The sequence below is a fragment of the Corythoichthys intestinalis genome, chromosome 1 (genome assembly GCF_030265065.1).
Source record: "Corythoichthys intestinalis isolate RoL2023-P3 chromosome 1, ASM3026506v1, whole genome shotgun sequence".
Lineage (NCBI taxonomy): Eukaryota > Metazoa > Chordata > Actinopteri > Syngnathiformes > Syngnathidae > Corythoichthys > Corythoichthys intestinalis.
Window position 1 is genome coordinate 46345436 of NC_080395.1, and position 19908 is coordinate 46365343.

The following is a 19908-nucleotide window of genomic DNA, read 5'->3' on the forward strand; positions in this document are numbered from 1 at the left end:
CGCACTAGAAAAACTTGGCTAGATCTCTAATTAATTTAAAACTCGCCCTTGACACCTTGTGGTGTATTTCAGTCACTACCTTCCACAATGGCGAGCTATTAGTTTATTTTTTGACTGAAAATTTTACAGATTTTATTAAAACGAAAACATACAGAGGGGTTTTAATACAAAATTACTATAACTTGTACTCACATTTATCTTTTAAGAATTACAAGTCTTTCTATCCATGGATTCCTTTCACAGAAAGAATGTTAATAATGTTAATGCCATCTTGTGGATTTAGTGTTATAATAACCAAATACAGTTCTTATGTACAATATGTTTAATGTATATATCCGCCTTGTCTTATCATTCCATTCCAACAATAATTTACAGAAAAATATGGCATATTTTAGAGATGGTTTGAATTGCGATTAATTAATTTTCAAGCTATGATTAACTCGATTAAAAAATTTTAATCGTTTGGCAGCCCTAATATCTGTACCTGCAATGGACAATAATTGACATCCAATTCATCTAAACTAGGAGGACTGTCTGTGAAAACTCATATTTTTGATGCCATTGACGGATCTTGATGTTCATTCCATTTTGAATAAAATGGACATCTTGCGTTCCTCAACTGTAGCCAATGAGTTAAAGGAATTCCCTATAAAGGACTAAACCTTCACGGCAATCTAGTCAGCGCAACTGTAAGCTTGAAAATGCAATTTAACATGCAAGGCAGAGTCTAATATGTCTGAGAGGGAAATATTGTTTCCGCCAAGCGGGTAGAGGACTAACTGTACTCCCACACCGCCCCAGACTGAAGTAGCTGAAAGAGCCATACAGCCCTTCTCCTTAAATGGTCAAAGCTCCCAGGAGTCAAAGAGGGGCTGCTGCTGAAAAAAGACAGGGAACCGAGGGGATGTGAGAAGGAAGCGGAGACCAAGAGGCTGGAGACATTTTCTGAGAAAAAGCAGAGTGTGGTGACAGTTGGTGGGAAGTCGGCCTGAGTGGGGAAGACCGGTGGGGACCAGAGCTGGACGCAGGTAATGTGCCATGCTGGTTGGACGGCCTCAGATGGAGGTCTTCTAGAATTTGGTCTTTAAGTAGGGGGCTTATTTTAGATGGTGCAGATCAACCTTTGCTGGTGTTGCAGCAGTAGAATTGAATGTGTGTCTTGTGGCATCTCCTTTAAGGTCTGCTTATCACTAGAATATAGAACTGTTTCAGCGAAGCTAGATTTGTCGTTTGTGTTAGACAATCTACTCATTTGGCTAAAAGATATACTGACTCGACATCTTTGTTCACTCATTTTTATTCCTTCGCCCTGTTATCTCACATTGTGGTTCTCTACCAAGGCACTTCCTCTGAGGGCCCCGTGCTTGACCCAACCACATTATGCACAGATGTGGCAAGAGGGGACTGTCTTATGTAACACGAGAGGAACCAGAATGACAGTCCCCGTGTCTCTTTTTTTTTTTTTTTGCTTTTTAGAAGCAGTTTGGTTGATCTTATATAAGAACAAGACTGTGTTTGGACTGTGAATGCTCTGTCCCTTTGTCCCACAGGAAATAATCAAAGCACTCAGCAAATATATAAACTGTCTCACAGTCACGTCTGCAATGTGAAGCTTCATGCAGAGTTGTGCCGTATGTTTATGTCACGTTTGGGAGGACAGTTGCTGTCAAATGCTGCACAAATGCAAAAATTGACTTGTTGATGTCATAGAATTTAGATTCGGCGTAAGACATTTTTCATACAAATGGCTTAAGAAAACTGAGTTAAATTACGACTGTTGATCTGACATGTCGTTTTCATTCTCGTGTTGTGCTCTCATAAAGAAATCGTAAAAAAAAGAGACGATGATGGAGAAGAATTTGCAAAGGGTTGAAGAGTGGAAAATGGCCATTGTTCTTGATGTGTCTCATTTGGACCTGCCTGTTATATAATCCCTGATTCCGCAGTTCATATTCAGTCAGCGTTTTCGCTGAGCCCCCAATAATAGAAATTCAAAGCTAAAGATTGTGGTCGCATCATTTTCCATCTTCCTTAGGTTAATTTCAAATCGCGATATCCAAGAGTAATGAAATTAAAACAGGCTTTCTTCTGCAACAAAACATAACAGATATTGTTTGTTTGTATACATTTATTTTCTAACAAAGCAGTCCTGGTCAAATTCGTCTAACATATTTTTGCCGGCCCCTAAAAATATACGGACTTTCAATCTTGAGTAGGAGTTAATAAAATTAGGGACGGAAGGAAAATGTTTACAACCTGAAAGAAAAAAATGCACATGCACATCTGTAAAATGCAAAGAATAAAGACAAGTGTTTGAAATTATCGTACCCAAGGTGTCATGTCTCATCAAATGTAACTATCAGCCGGTGAAGGTGAAAGAAAAGAATTCTAACAATGAGTCATTCCATAGAATATTTCATGAGAATAAGTTTGGCCTTGTTTCTTTTGGCAGTTAGCATTTTGTATTTGGGGGTTGACAGCACAAATAGCTGCAGATGTGTGGATGTGTATTACATTTGTTTAGCATTTAACTAAATCAGGGATGCTCATTACGTACTGTAGACCAGTCGATCACAACACTACTAGTCTGGGTAAGTGGCATCAAAGAAAAAACATTTTTTTAAACCGTTTTTATCTTGAGGAAAAAACAATGAGCACCCCTGAGCTCAATGAAATGAACTCCTTCAGGTACAGTGGGGACTAACGTGAACAGCTCTTTAAAAATTGGCACTTAAGATCTTTAACTCTTCATTGAGCAAGTCACTACATATTTGGTAATTTTTAAAAAATTCCCCCGGACACTTAGTTTATTAATTTAATCATCCTGATGGTATTTTTTATCATTATTATAAATTTATAAATTAAATGGGAAGTTCAGAATTTTTTACATCAGGCTTAATCTTCACGTTAGCTAGGGTTTAATTAGTCGGTGGAGTTAATTTCAAGGAATTCCGTGTAGTTTGTTAGTCGTTTGTTTGTTTCATGGCTCCAGAGTGGCTAAGCTAGCGCGAGTCATTTGGGCTTACCTAGCATGCCAATAAAAACAAGATATGCACATATATCATATAAATCATTGATGACCCATGCTTCAGGATAAAGTTATTAAAACCTATCTTTGCATGTCAATTATTGCAGTATGAACAGCAACATTTGTAATCCAGCAGCTCTGCAGAGCAGAGCGGAGTGATATCACATCGTTTTTTTTCACCGCTGATTTTTTTATGTCCTAGCCAGAGGCAAGTAACCAGTATATATTGTTCCTCGTTTTTCATAGGGAATTTGTGGAAACTTTACTTTGCCCATTTCCTCTGTCTGTTTCCACAGCAACTAAATGCATATTTCGCCATGTTATCGGCCGTCAGTTAACTCAGCAGACTGATGTTGCATTCGAGAAAGGTGGGAAATTAGAGATTTCAACATCCAATCTGGAAAAAACTATCAGTGGAACGCCTCCACTATTTGATCGCTTACGAGAAGGCAGGTTTGCTGGAGGTCAAAATGTCTTTTTATGGCCAAAATAATAATTTAAAAAAAAAAAACTTTTCGCGATCGGCCATCTTATTTACATTTGCCCGGAACGATTTGAAGTCGCAACTGGTACCAGCCGAGCGGGATACATCCGAATTCTCACTTTCCATGAATGCAGCATGAGCACGAGTGGCCGAATCACTCCTCTCTGTTGTGGTCGTATTAGCAATTAAAAAAAAAAAAAAAAAAAAAGTCCTGCAGAATGAAATGAATTACGCCAGTTTGGTGGGACATTGTTTTGGCCGCATGGGTGTTTTGGAACAATGATCTGCATTTTGAATTTATTTGACTATGTTGGAGCTGTTCGTAGATCTGTATCAGTTTTTATTAGCATACTAGGAAGGGACCATTGACTCGCTCTAGCTTAGCCACTCCGGAGCCCTGAAACTAACAAATAACTTACAAACTGCAGGGAATTTGTTGAAATCAACTCCACCAACTAATTAAACCCCTGCAACACAAAGATTAAGCCTAATCTAAATAATTCTGAATTTCCGCTTTAATACAATGTTAGTCGGTACAAAATTAATCAAATTGAAATGAATACAAACAAACAGACACTGATTACGGTCCCAAGTCACACTCAAAAGTGGATTTTTTTTCTTCACAGTATATAACTCATTGCATGCCATTGACGGCAATAGACATCCAATTCATTATGATGTGCATTCGCCCCTCCAAGTCCAAATGGATTGGACGTCTAGTGCAGTCAATGGCTGCCAATGAGTTAAATGAGTGCCATGTAACATTTATTTTTAAAATGCTAAGTCGTAAATGAAAGGATTAACTTATTTTATATATATATATATATATATATATATATATATATATATATATATATTTTTTTTTTTTTTTTTATATTTCTGAAATGCAGTCTACCCTAATGGTCAGTAGTGTGCATTTTTAGTTGGAGTGGATGAAGAATTGGATCGGTATTCTGGATTGGATGGAAAAAGACATATTCCCCCTTATGTTTAGATGAAAAGTATGTAGAGTGCTGCTCTGAAGAGGTGTTAAAAATGTTCTGAAACAATCTTTCCTTTTAGCCAATGTTTCTGTTTTCAGAAAATGTCATCATTTCTCACTGCAATGTGGGCTTGTTTCCCCATTGACTGAACTTTGCATGGTGTCTTCAAAGAACCATGATTTTTCTCATATCCTCTATCTTCCAGAAGGGAAAATACACATTTATTACAAGACAATGGCAAATAGAGAACCATATGCAAATGTGTTGTACAGTACAGTGGTCTGGCACTGTGTGGTGATTTGCATCCATTTGCTTCAAAAGAGGGAAGCAAGTTCAAAGGGAGGTTTAAACAGTGATTATCATCGATATTGGAAGAAAGAAAATTTAACCCTGTATGATGATGGTACATTGGTCTGTAGTGTTTAAAAACATAGCATCTGTCGTAAACCAAGCCTGATTTATCTCCTACAAATGATAACACAGCTGTAGTTATGTCATTGCTCCGTACTGCTTTATGTGTAATCACTACTTATTTTGCTGTGTATGTAAACGCCCCTGTGTTTATTTAATACTGTCTTTGAAAATCTCATTGCCACAGTCGGTCTATGGCAGTCAGTTACATCAACACAAACTCAGCATTCATTTCCAATGGATGAATCAAATGTTTACAAAAGTACAGTATATTCATTTTGGTTGAGTCATAGGTCTGTTTAATAGCAGGAGGTAGTTTGTTTCCAATCAATTTGTTACTGTTGCACAAAGCCTATTTTTGGATTTGTTTTATAAAGTGTGACATTGCATCCTCTTTAACTCTGATTTTTAACGCTGATGAGATGTGACGCACTTAATGTCTATGCTTTTTTATTTTTTTAAGATGACGATTGCATAATTGCTGCATCAGTGGCAAAGTATTGCTATAATTATGTACAGCAAAGTGAGGTAACCCTTTATAGGGCGCTATATTTTCAGTCACTTCCTATCACTTTTGTGGTATTTTCAGGTGACTTCCTTGTTAACTCATTGGCTGCCATTGACGGTGCTAGAAGTCCTATCCTTTTTGACTGGGAGGGGCGAATATGATAGTCAACACTTAGCGCCATCAATGACTTTGAAAGATGAGCATTCACAGCTAGTCATTCTAGTGTAAATGAAGTTTAAAGGAAATGCATGTACTGTATATCTTTGTCAATGGCAGTTGATGAGTTGAATACTATAAAAATAAAAGACTTCCATTTAAAATGTTACTGCAGGCAGTAACCAAACTGTATTTATGTTTTTAATCATTATAATTTTATTAATGTAGTTCTTATTAACACTTTATCAATTTATAGATTTATTCATTCCTAAAGAATATCTTTATTTTTAAAAATTAAATAATTGAGATCTGGCTTCCACATATGTGGACATGATTTTTTGGGTTATGTAGGCCACACCAAATGTTGGCCCACATGACCCAAAATTTGATGTGCACATGTTGATGCCAAGTCTTTATAGGTTTTATGTATTTTTTTTTTTTTTTTGCTACTTCCCAAAAATATTCAATTATAAAGGTTCCTGCAACCGTGTAAATCACAAGTGTTAAATGAGGTTGTGGGCTGCATCAATCTGTTTTTGGCTTTCATAAATTGTTAAAAATTAAGCGATTGCATTAGGCTTATCACACACACATAATGTCCAGTGAATACACTCATTGCAACCCCCCACAAAAATGGAAACTCTTTACATTTATTCAGGTCCGAGAAGAGGCAAAGGACTTTCTGCAGGAATCTGTACCTCGACATATCGCCAAGGAGTCCAGCGACGACTCCACTCCTGAGGGCAGATTTTTTTTCCCCCTCACCCGTTCCCGACCCTGTCTGCTCCCTGCCATGCCCACACTGCCTGAGGAAGAGGAGGACTCCCCCGAGGATCAGGACAGTTCTTCTAGCTCTCCCAGTACGGTGAGTACACAACACAGTGTCCTTCTCTGAAGAAGCACATATTAGGCCAAAGCATGTGAGTCTATAAAAGCTGCGCCTGAGTAATCGAATTGGCTGTGGTGAAGAATCGTTCTCTGTGTTCCCACTCCATGATTCTTCCTCCAAAAAAGGTAGGCTTTTTGGCCTTTTCACAGCATTGATGAATGCCTTGTCTGGAAAAGTGCAGAGTCCAAATTACTATACAGTAAGTGAAGGATGTGGTAATATTTCGGACTATTTGTTTCATTATGGTTAATATATTTAAAATCATTAAAATGCCAACTGAATTAAATTATATTGTGAGCTAACAAAATGGCACAAATGATTGAACACAGACTATTTATTCACACAATTATGATGGAATTACAGAGCAATTTAATCTGTTCATAAATGTATCTACATTGTATAGTCATTACAATTGCAGTGGGCTGCGCATGACTTTTTTGTTATCTCTCCTTTGGACTCACCATCATATCTTTCGTTCAAGATCAAAATATGGGAATGAATTGATTCATTCATGTGATTTCTCCACCCATGAACCAGAATAATTATGACCTTCCACTAAAATGAAGAATCTGAAACATATCAGGTCTCACGTTGCAGGAATTTTGGACACCTAGCATAATGTCCTCATCCAAACAACACATTTCTTTGATTTATTAATGCAAAATGTCAACATGTATAAACTTGACTGATATTTGACCTTTTCCTGTACTTCAACGGTATCTAAATTAGCATTTTTGGTCATTGTAATGGTAATGTTCCTTCACAGTCACCTTGTTTAATATTTATAATTAGGGTTGTTCCGATCATGTTTTTTTGCTCCCGATCCGATCCCGATCGTTTTAGTTTGAGTATCTGCCGATCCCGATATTTCCCGATCCGATTGCTTTTTTTTGCTCCCGATTCAATTCTAATCATTCCCGATAATTTTTCCCGATCATATACATTTTGGCAATGCATTAAGAAAAAAATGAATAAAACTCGGACGAATATATACATTCAAAATACAGTACATAAGTACTGTATTTGTTTATTATGACAATAAATCCTCAAGATGGCATTTACATTATTAACATTCTTTCTGTGAGAGGAATCCACGGATAGAAAGACTTGTGACTTTGTATATTGTGACTAAATATTGCCATCTAGTGTATTTGTTGAGCTTTCAGTAAATGATGCAGCAGCCATTCAACCCAAATGCATGATGGGAAGTGGAACCATAACTGTGCGGAGTGCTACCAATTGATATATCTTCTCTGCATTGGGAAATAACACAAGGTGTTAAGAAAGAGATCATTTGCTACCTTGCTTCCCCACATTGCTTCCCATGATATTTCTAATTGTAGGGAGAGGGATTGTAAGGCTTTAGCCTATTATAATAAGGCTGCAAAGGCTGCCAAAATTCACTCTACTCTTTGTACACTGCCTTTTATCTCTCTATATAGGTAAAACGGCGCCATTACAGATTGACTGCAACAATGTGTGAGTGGGTTGTGCAACTCATGCATTAATTGCGTTAAATATTTTAACGTGACACATTTTTTAAAAAATGAATTACCGCTGTTATTGGGATAGATTTGATAACCCTATCTTAAGCCTGAACTATAGACTCTGGATGAGTGTAACATATTATGTCTAACGTTAAATACAATTCGAAAACAATTTAATTAAAAAATATACATATATTTTAAAAAGGCATGGCCGATATTTTTTTGCTGATTCCAATACTTTGAAAATGACGTGATCGGATCCCTCTATTTATAATCATTTCTGAGTGATTGAAAATACTGTGTGATGAGCTTTTAACCCTGGTTTTATTGTGGTGCTTTTCGATAGTGTGCACCTGCTGAGAGTGGCCCTGTCGTCATGACTGGCCCCACCATCATCTACCCACAGAAGGCCTCCATTGCCTTGCAAGATGGCTGTCCTCGAGAGCAGGCCAGGTGAGCACACTCAAAAGCATGTTCCATTGTAGTGCTCCGCCCTCCTCAGATAGTGAGAATGTGATTGTAAAAAATAAAACTTCCTATTAGTTATGCTAACCTAATACTTGAATTTTTGTATGAGCAAACTGATCTTGAAAGGATAAGTTGTGTGAACTTAGTCTTCAAAAGCCTGAGCCTTCAAAAGAGAGCTCTAGCAACTGGGCGGTCAGCCAGGGTGTTAAGCTCAGTTGTCAGCATGCGCTGCTGCCATGGTTACAACCTAAATTCAATCACCACTGAGAGGAAATTATTATATATTTACTTAACTAAAGACCAGGAAATTTCAAGTTCTAACTTTTAATATTTTTGGGGGTCTGGTAACACTATCTACAGTATTTATATCTAAAAGCCTGCATCATTTGTTTGCTATTTTATAGGCCACACAGTCCCAGAGCTCGTCTGGCCAGAATCTCCTCTGCAGGATCCATCACCACAATAGGTTGGTAAAAACAAACAATAAAAACAACATAAAACATTCAAATAACAACATAAATACTTCTGGACTTGAATGTCCTTTCTTAGACAGCAAAGGTCACGTGATTGACCTATTAAAAGACAAGCTCCCGGAGATACAGCTCTCTGAGGAGGATCGTCAAAAAAATCTGGAGCTGTTGGATCAAGCCAAAAAGGTCAGCGACCGCTTCTTGATGCGCCGGGGCCGACGTTCCACAAGCAGCCTTTCCGACTGTACCGCAGGTGACTAACACACTGCTGGTGATATCCTTAACTCTCGATAGCAGAGGTTTCAAAGCAATTCTACAACAGGCCCAGTGGGTGCAGGACTTCAGTCCAATTGAAACAGCACAGACAGTTTTCTTAATGAGGATTCTGCTGAAACAAGCAGTGCCTGACAGCCATCAAGATTACAGTAGTAAGAGAACAGATTGTTTAGAAGATGTCCTCGTCATTGGTTGGAACAACAACCTACACCTACGTGGCCTTTTGTGGAGCTGGAGTTGTGCTCTACGTAGGGATGGCAATTGATAAGATTTTTACGATACCGATTCCATTATCGATATTGCTTAACGAGTCGATTCTTTATCGATTCTCTTATCGATTCTGATTTGGACTAATGGACTGTATGAGGTTCTGGGTCTTTTGGCACTTTTAATCAAACTTGGCAACAGGCACAACTATATACAAAAAATGGCGCTTGATATGAGACTCACTCAATGAGCTGATGAGAGCATGTGTGGAAAGATGTTGATGTATTGTATATGTGTGGAAGAAGACTGGAATGTGTGGGTATATGTGTGGTTCTGAAGGAAAGAAAATTACATCACATTAGTGCTGATGTAATAAACAATACATATATACATACATACATATATACATATATACATACATATACATACATATATATACATACATATACATACATATATATACATACATACATATATACACATATATACATATATATATTTACTGTGGGGCAAATAAGTATATAGTCAACCACTAATTGTGCCAGTTCTCCCACTTGAAAATATTAGAGAGGCCTGTAATTGTCAACATGGGTAAACCTCAACCATGACAGAATGTGGGAAAAAACAAAACAGAAAATCACATTGTTTGATTTTTAAAGACTATTTGCAAATCATGGTGGAAAATAAGTATTTTGTCAACACCAAAAGTTCATCTTAATACTTTGTTATGTACCCTTTGTTGGCAATAACGGTGGCCAAACGTTTTCTGTAACCTTTCACAGCTTTTGCCCATTCCTCCATGCAGATCTCCTCTAGAGCAGTGATGTTTTGGGGCTGTCGTTGGGCAACACGGACTTTCAACTCCCTCCACAGATTTTCTATGGGGTTGAGATCTGGAGAATGGCTTGGCCACTCCAGGACCTTGAAATGCTTCTTACGAAGCCACTCCTTTGTTGCCCTGGCTGTGTGTTTGGGATCATTGTCATGCTGAAAGACCCAGCCACGTCTATCTTCAATGCCTTTGCTGATGGAAGGAGATTTTCACTCAAAATCTCTCGATACATGGCCCCATTCATTCTTTCCTTTACACAGATCAGTCGTCCTGGTCCCTTTGCAGAAAAACAGCCCCAAAGCATGATGTTTCCACCCCCATGCTTCACAGTGGGTATGGTGTTCTTCAGATGCAATTCAGTATTCTTTCTCCTCCAAACACGAGAACCTGTGTTTCTACCAAAAAGTTCTATTTTGGTTTCATCTGACCATAAGACATTCTCCCAGTCCTCTTCTGGATCATCCAACGGGCCTGGACGTGTACTGGCTTCAGCAGGGGGACATGTCTGGCAGTGCAGGATTTGAGTCCCTGGCGGCGCATTGTGTTACTGATAGTAGCCTTTGTTACTGTGGTCCCAGCTCTCTGTAGGTCATTCACTAGGTCCCCCCGTGTGGTTCTGGGATTTTTGCTCACCGTTCTTGTTATCATTTTGACGCCACGGGGTAAGATCTTGCATGGAGCCCCAGATCGAAGGAGATTATCAGTGGTCTTGTATGTCTTCCATTTTCTAATAATTGCTCCCACAGTTGATTTCTTTACACCAAGCGTTTTACCTATTGCAGATTCAGTCTTCCCAGCCTGGTGCAGGTCTAATATTTTGTCTCTGGTGTCCTTCAACAGCTCTTTGGTCTTGGCCATAGTGGAGTTTGGAGTGTGACTGACTGAGATTGTGGACAGGTGTCTTTTATACCGATAATGAGTTAAAACAGCTGCCATTAATACAGGAAACGAGTGGAGCCTCGTTAGACCTCATTAGAAGAAGTTAGACCCCTTTGACAGACAGAAATCTAGCTTGTTTGTAGGTGACCAAATACTTACGTATTTTCCACTGTAATTTGGAAATAAATTCTTTAAAAATCAAACAATGTGATTTTCTGGTTTTTTTTCCCACACTCTGTCTCTCATGGTTGAGGTTTACCCATGTTGACAATGACAGGCCTCTCTAATCTTTTCAAGTAAGAGAACTTGCACAATTGGTGGTAGACTAAATACGTATTTGCCCCACTGTATATATATATATATATGTGTGTGTATGGCGGAAAACACTCAGGTGACTTAAAGTTCCGCTCTGAGACCCCTATTTGGCCAAATTTCAAAATTGTCCTGTATGCATGTGTGATACATCATTAGAAAGCTTAAAATCTATATTTTCTGGGGAAAGAAAATTTTTGAACAGGAGGGCATTTAAAAAAAAAAAAAAAATTAAACGGCAAAATCCTAACTGGAGGTGGGAGCACACGAGAGCAGAATTATAGACGCCACGATTTATATTATGATCGATGTAATGTCCCATTTGTTTGCGTTCCAGAAGAGACACACAGTCAACAGATGATCAGTCAGGTAAAACTTTCCTATCTTTACCTCTAAAGCTGTACTTTTATGTACTGTAAGTGTCAGAAGGCACATTGAATTTTTTTTTTAAAGTCATTGTCTGTGTCGCCCTCTCCTGTAGCATCTGGACGTGGCCTCGGTGAGGGGCCAAAAGGATGTGGAGGTCAGACAACACATTTATTCGTTTCATTTCTTTTTTTACATTTTTCAAATGTTTTGGCACTTTACAATGAGAGTGTCTTAAAACGTTGCGCTCACCTTGCCCTGTCATAGTACCCTACTCTTTTCTGTTCTCGTGGTAAATGACACTGAATGTGCTAACTTAAGTGTCACGGCCTCGCGTAGGGCAGCAGACTAGCAGTGGATTGGAAGCCCGCAGAGAAGAGGAAAGTGTCCTCTGGGACACTAACACCCCGTTTTGCCATTCCAAAAGAGAACTGTGAACCCAAAAGTCCCCAAGGAACAAATAAAAGTGACGATGGAGGACGAATTTCCAACCAGGCGCCGGCTACTGGGGTTGCCAAGCCCGTCCCTCGACCCCCGACGCAACAGGCCCCATGCACTGCTGAAATAAAAACAATTGGTGCCTTTCCACCACTAATGAGGGCTGTCTCCTGGGATGCCATCGGGGGCATTAACTCTAGAAATGGAGCAGAGGACACAAGCTCGGACAAAGCCCGGGATGGTATTTTAAAAACTTCGGGGCTCAAAGAAATCCCTGCACCCAAACTGTCCAAATTCAGAGAGGTAAAACACTGCTCTACATCTACTTTATTCCTTCGCTCATTTACATTTAAATACACTACGTTTGAGTGTCTTTCCACATCTGTGTGATGTGTTCACAGGAGCACAAGCTGATGCGTAACCAAACCACAGTCAAATCCAAGTTACCAGACTTGAGTGAAGCTGCTGAACAGGAAAAAGGTGACTGTCTTTGTTTGCCCTTTTTGCTCATGTAAGGCCCAAAAGTAGGGCGTGCACTTCCTGAATCTCTGGGAAAATCTGACGATGAGGATAATGGTGTTTTTCCTTTGCCAATCTGATGTTCTTTTCAGGTTTCCTTAGCAGATGATGTGATTGTTTCAACAAACGGGGCACCTGTGGACGAATAAAATATTTGATGTAGTGCAGAAATAAGTGAATTTCTACATTGACGGACCCTATGCACGGCCACACATTAAAGGGACCGGCAACACCTTTATTATATGCATCTCAGTGGAAATAATCTTGTTTAATAACTTTCACACAGGCCACAGTTAATTTATCAATGCCGTTATTATATTACCCATTGAATCAAATGCGAATATCCCATACTGTAGAGAAAAATGTCAATAAAGGTCAATATTTCCAGGAAATAGGCAAAATTGCTTTGAGTAGCCATTAAATGCCAGAAGTGTTTTCGCAAATCAAAGGCGAGTATTATAGATGGTCCGTCATCGCTTGTGACTTTCCAAGGTTATTGCGGTGGCAATGTTGTTTACGTTGATGTTGTCACTTCTGTAGTCCCGTATAGACTGATTTTGCTCGAACAAAAACAATATATGAAAAAGAGAATGTTGTGTATTTTGTTCTACTCATCTTGCTGTAGATTAGTCCATCTTGCCATATTTTTCATTTGGTGTGACTATCTGCTGCTCCAAGGGTGTGCGAGTCGTGCAACATATAATCATTTCATACAATGACATTACTCCAAAACATGACAAAGAAAAGGAGAAGGCACTGTCACTATGCCACAGTGTTCGGCTTTTGGCTCTACGAAGAACAGAATATTAGAAGCAAAAAAAGGCAGCAGGCAAATGGGTTGGAAATTTTTTTTTTTTTTTTTATTAAAACGCATTCGATTTCTGTGTCTGAAATGGAAAGAGGGGGGAAGGTAACACCGCAAGAGTTAAAATAGCTTTAAGTCATGTGTTCTTGTTTGATTTTTTTTCTTCTTCATACCAGTGTTCGAGTCTATCAGTGTTTATGTGCTGTGCACTAACAGTTCCCCTAACATTAACAAACATCTGAATATTTGTCATTGGTATATAAGAACTTGTAATATTATATATGTAAACAGTATACAGTAAGTATAAACTATAAGTACAGTAGGTTGATTTCTTGGTCGCTTACGCTGATTTTTCTCCCATTGAAGTTGGGCCGGCTCGGATGAAATGGTTTAGGCTGCCCCCCCACAGCCACTCTGGCATTCAATACATCATTTGAGAAAAGCCTTATCGCTCCAAAAAAGGAACTTTGTTTGCCATTTTAATTTGCCTTGCAGCTCAAGATTCAAGAGCCCCGCAGCCTTCTCTGGCATTTTGATATCCTGGCTGACAGTCAGAACATTACATTACCTACAAAAGAACTTGGACGTATCTGACTTACATTAATTATACATCACATTAATTCCAAAATATCAGCACCTAGGAGTCTGTCATTTTCTGTGTTTCAACATTACATTCTTCGTTACCATAGTTCTGAGAATTTCTTGATTTGTATATTTAGATTCGTTGGGCATCCATCCTTCACATGGAGGTAATTTATACAGTACTACCAAGGGCTTAGGTTTGCATAGGGATGCTAGGGACATAACACTACCAACTTTTTAGGATGCTCAAATTGTTCCCACCAACTTTTAAGCAAACTAATTTGCATTATATAATTAGTTCAGTAACATAATAAATGTAGATTGTCTTCCCATATGTTGTAAGGATAGAATAGACCCTACCATTATTGTGTGAATTATTTTAATTATGTCCAGACTTACATTTATCTGTTTTCACTTGGTGAATATTCCAGTCCATTTCTCCCCCCTCAAACACACGTTTGATTGGTTGATGATTTGACCATGTTGACAACATGCCTACTTCTAATATCCCTTAAGGGATATCTCCCCTTCAAAGCGGAGGGATATTGGAAGTTTTTTTCAGCCAGCAGGAGTAAGGAAGTAATGTAAAAAGACATCAATGTTGTGGAGGTGGGGGAAACGCCACTAGATTTACCACCACTAACATTGCTACCGAAAGTCCAACCTGCATCGAGAGTTAGTCTAACATTAAACTGTGTGGACTTGCTAACCTGCAAAACTACTGCGGTCTGGCCAGCCTCCACAAGGAACAAAGTCAAGCTAGCCATCCCTCATTTGGATCGTTATTTGCATTATGGACATCACTGTAAGGCAACGAGGTGGCTTCAGAGTGCAAGTCCCTTTATTTAAAAAAACAAACAAATGAGGAGCTATCCAAGAATGGGTCCACTTCAGGGGAACACTGACATTAAAAAAAAAAAAAAAAAAAAAAAAGTGAAATGAAATGAAATCCCACATCAGAATTTCATGAGAGTACTTTGGGTCGAGTCTTGGGGTAGTCTAGTACGCCTCAAATGTAGATTGGTCTTTGGATAGCTCAGATTTTTTTTCATTAATTTTTTCCCATATCACTTTTATGTTACAATACTTTAGTTTGAGCCTAGGGGTGCTCCAGTGTCACCCAGAAGTGGACCAATAATTGGATAGCTCTCCGTTTTTTCAATAAAGGGACTTGCACTTACAAATGTTTTAGTAGTTTTTGAAAGCAAAGGTTTGATTCGAGCGTTGTATCATCGGAACCAATACACATGAAAGTTAGTATAAGTCAATACAGATTTGTTTTGCATCGATCATTTAGCCTGTCAATTACTTGGGTTCATATTTGTGAGAAATATAGCACTGACCCCCGTTCACCCAATCTGTTTGGTCTTTTTAATGTCCCATCCCCAGCAAAAAGTGTACATGCAGGTTATGCTGTTATATCGTCCCTACCAATGTTTAGACTAAACGCACGCCCTTGAGTACTACTAAACTATTCTACTATTGCTTCAGAGTGAAGGGAGGAGTTTTATTTAATTAGGTCTTTGCTAATAGAAAAAAAAGTTATTTGATTGCTCAGCCCTTATGTCTTCAGCCTTATAAACGAGGATATTGATCAAATATTAAAACATCTTTCCGAATGTAGCACCTGCGTCATCTCCAAACTCACCCCCGAGCAGCGAGGAGACTAAGTCGGACGCCATGCCACACATCTCCGACGTCATGCTGCGAAAACTCAAACTTCATCGTGGACTTCCCGGCTGGTGCGTGTCACCGGTCAATAGTGATTTTAAATGTACTTTTACCTGCAATTGCGCTATTTACCTATGTAATCTCTTTGATTTAATTCCAGTCCCCCTCCTCTCACTGAAAAAGAAGTTGAGGTTCGTATACTCAAGTTTTTCAACATAATTCATTCAAAAGGAAAAACAGAGTTGATATTTCCACCTATTGTTACTACATAAACTCATTCACTGCCAGCCCAGGTCACAGACTATGCGTTGTGGTAGTTAGTAAAAAAGGAAATTGAAATTGAAAACGCCCATTGGCGATAATCCATTCCATGTCAATTGCATTGGACGTCTTTTGCTGTCAATGGCTGCCAAAGTGTTTACAAGCTCAATGAGCAATTGCAGTACATATACACTGTAGTCCATATTGAACCATGAAATGCAGATTTCCCAGAATTTAGAGAAAACAATTTTGTTACCATAGTAGTTAATTACACAGTCACAAACACAGCTGCCTGGATGTGGCAGAGTTTTTTTGTCAACAGGAAAGTCATTTTGTGGTCATGATCAGCCAAAAGAGACCTAAGGTGATTTCCTGTGGCGTGGATGCAAAACACGAGTGACGTTGTCTGGCTGAGGCAGTGGCCCCTCTGCATGGCCCCCCTGGGCTGTTAGTGCATTAGAACAGTCGGAGGTCATGTGTTTCCTCCTAACTGTGACTTTTGTGTGTTGGAAAATGTGCAGCCTGGCTTTGTTAGCTTTACAGTACAGGGTGAAATGTCAAAATCACAGCAAATCCCTAAGGTTGCTTGACTGCCAAGCACGTGAACATTAACACTTAATGCACTCTGGTGCTAAGTAAACAAAAGAATTATTTACCGTGTGAGATTTGCTTTGTTTTCTGCCTCATCAGTGCTTTATGTGGAATTTAATGTGCTCCTCTGACTTCAGTTCTGTCACTTCCTACCCCTAGAATGCGTTTGTCCAGCTGTCACTGGCCTTTCGTAATGATAACTACACCCTGGAGACACGCCTCAAACAGGCAGAGAGAGAGAGGAACCTGACTGAGGAAGATACACAAAAAGAACTTGAAGAATTCAAAGGCGCGCTGAAGGTTGGTTGTAAATAAATCAATCAATCAATCAATCAATCATTTTCCTGGACATGGTTAAAGGCGCTATGAAATAAAACAGAAGACCATCTCTGACAAAAATCCATCAAAAATGTGACAAATGACTTAAAGCAGTAATGTGAAGTAATTTCATAACATGCCAAATAGGGTCACAATTAAAGTAATTAAACATTTTCCAACAAATAAAGAATGAAAAAAATAATTTATATGTTGTATATTTGACAAAATAATCGCGTTTCCAAAGTTCAAGCCTGAAAGGGGACAAACCCGGAAGTGATACGCCACACCGGGAACAGCGATGGCAGCTCCATACATACGGCCGCCATACAAAGCCCTTCAAACAATGATTCAAACAGCGATATAAGCGATAGATTGAGCGCAAGGGAGGAGATCCAAGTTTTTGAAGAGTTGGAGGAAGAAGAGGAGGTTGGAATTCTATGTTGGACCTAACATGTATTAGCCAGATGCTAATCAGGATGCAAACAATGTGCCTAGACTACCTGACATGGAATGGATACAAGACCCATCGAGATTACAAGATTGGTAAGATATAAGCTGGTATTATTTTCATGATTTGAAGATGCAGGCATTTGCACATCATTTTATGTTTTTCTCTATCTGATGACATTGTTAAAAAAAATAATAATCAGATTTCATGTTCATTTTGGCAGATCCGGCAGCTCTCGTGCATATAAAATAATAATATAAAAACGTTGGGGGGAGAGGAGATGAGTCATTGATGGCTTTCTCCACTTTATTGTGGCAACAATAAGAAAACAAAATAATAGCAGACTGCCGCCACATTCGACCGCGAAGTTTTGCTTCTTGCTGATCTCCTCCTCGCCTCCTACTACTCCAGTGTCTCTTAAACGGCTCGTGCATAGTGTCTTGTTATGAGCTTTTTGTTTACAAATGTATCGAACACACGACGTGCTGACAACTTTGTTTCTTTTTTAACACATGGAGCTAACAGTACAACACAGCTCGGGGCTCTCAGGAGGAAGTGGCATCTAATGGCGTGAGGAAATGTAGTTTTTTCACACAAGCGAACAGATTACAAAGCACCACTTTAGTGTTGTCCCGAGACTACATTTCCAATGATTCACTGCATGACCCGCGCGCTCGCTGATTCGCTGCCAGACATTAAAAGCAACACGCATGTTGTTGTCACCTGTCAGCGGCTCTCGTACAGTAAAACACAAACTAGAAGGCTATCAAGCGATCACCGTGAAAGAAACGCCGAACCGTACAAATGCAATGCAATGCTTGAAGCATGAAGGTGGAAATACATAATACAAATACAAATAAATGTGCACAAACTCACCGGCGGTGTGTGTCTCTTACTGCAACATGACCGTGAATTACCGCGACGCAGACCCGCTTATATGCACATCCATACCCCTTTCCCGATTGACAGTGGATTAACCCTTTCGGACAAGATTGTAGATGACGCACAATTTAAACACGCTTAACCTAGCGAACGCAACAACAACTATGATCGGGGGATTGCTACGAGTTAACTTTCGGCTAACGTCGTTAGCTTATCCTGTTCATTCCACAACAGTTGGCAGCTCTGCTTTGACAAAGTCATCAGTCATCCATCCAAAAATCACACTTACTTTTTGGCAAATCCTTGATCATAAGCAGATCGGTTAAGGAAGCAGGCATCTTCGAAGTGTTTGCAGCAGAGAACACTACTCGATGATGGCGTGAAATTCATTCGCTTCGTGCGAACGAAAGATGTCCATTTACGTGCCCTGCTATCCTTTGGCCACTCATACAACTTTTCGTTTGAGTGAGGACAAAACATCGCCACACACCGCCGTGGCATCTTACTGAGAAGCAATGCAACAAACAATACTGTTCTATGGCGGACTTCCCTCGCACTTGTAGGTGTGACGTAATTTCCAAAGATTTCCGAAGATTACCGAAGAAAAGCATTTTCGTTGTCAAGGGCTATGGGTTAAACAAAGAATCTGGAAGGGTTGCGTTAAAAAAATAATGAAAATATGCTTATAACTGTTTAGCCATTGATATTATTCAAAAACATGGTTGGCCAACCTTACTTCACATTACTGCTTTAACAATGAAAGTAGATACTAATTAGTCATCTTTTCTGAGATGTCTCCGACCTGCCCACTAAAGATGCCACCAAACAGAAGTTTATGTCACATTTTTGCATTTTGCTGGCATGCTATTGCTACGCTTTCTATTTTGTTGTGGCTGTGTCAATGTTCTGCCATTCTGTCGACATGTACTAGCAAGCGTAGCACTAGAAAGCCAGGCATGATCATCGATTCTGATTGTTGGGACCAGAATTGATGCAAAGAAAGTGGGCCGTTATTTGCATTTTTTTACAAAGTCACTATTTCTTAGGACTATAATTTATTTATCCTGTCAGGTTAAGAATCTTACAATGCACCGTATATAATTATCTGCTTTTTAATTCCGTACATTTAAACACATTTTTACAAATTAAAATCTTGCCAAGACTATGTGTCTAGTTTCTAGTAAATCATCACGGTTAAAATGAAGATATAATCCCTTAAAAAGTATTGGAAGACAATTTTTACTCAATTACCTCAAATCTACATATTTTGTTTTTTTTGTTTTTTTCTTTTAGATGACTGCCCCACAGTGGCAAAACCTAGAGCAGCGTGAGGCCTACCAGCGGCTCATTGAGACGCTAGCAGTATTGCATCGGCTGGCCACTCGCCTCTCAAGCAGATCCGAGATAGTTGGAGCAGTTCGACAGGTACACTAACATTAGCATTTGTAGACTATACTCAGACTATAGTGAATGAGCATAAACGGGACCTCTTGAGTGGATCGTCCAATGGTGGGTAATAAGTGAACAATTATTCGCGGTCGCCTTCACACTTTCGCAGTGTGTGTGTGTGTGTTTTTTTTTTTTGGGGGGGGGGGGGTGCAAGTGGAAATTTTATTGTGGGCCCTTCCAGACAACCG

The 19908-nt window shown here is 39.2% G+C and overlaps 1 protein-coding gene across 2 annotated transcripts in view; it reads left to right on the plus strand.

Annotated features, from left to right (window-relative positions):
- The first annotated feature begins 820 nt into the window (after positions 1–820).
- The window catches only part of mrvi1 (murine retrovirus integration site 1 homolog), a 29582-nt gene continuing 10494 nt past the window's right edge, over positions 821–19908 (plus strand). The window contains exons 1-13 of one of the 2 annotated variants that reach the window (XM_057834386.1): positions 821–1028; positions 6229–6435; positions 8293–8399; positions 8819–8880; positions 8964–9137; positions 11728–11759; positions 11872–11913; positions 12096–12497; positions 12596–12674; positions 15725–15842; positions 15932–15962; positions 16783–16923; positions 19565–19696. In XM_057834386.1, the coding sequence (XP_057690369.1) occupies positions 6364–6435; positions 8293–8399; positions 8819–8880; positions 8964–9137; positions 11728–11759; positions 11872–11913; positions 12096–12497; positions 12596–12674; positions 15725–15842; positions 15932–15962; positions 16783–16923; positions 19565–19696 (1392 nt within the window). In that variant the 5' untranslated portion in view covers positions 821–1028; positions 6229–6363. Of the gene's footprint in view, positions 1029–6228; positions 6585–8292; positions 8400–8818; positions 8881–8963; positions 9138–11727; positions 11760–11871; positions 11914–12095; positions 12498–12595; positions 12675–15724; positions 15843–15931; positions 15963–16782; positions 16924–19564; positions 19697–19908 lie in introns of those variants that run through there. The other variant, XM_057834394.1, reaches the window with a different exon arrangement.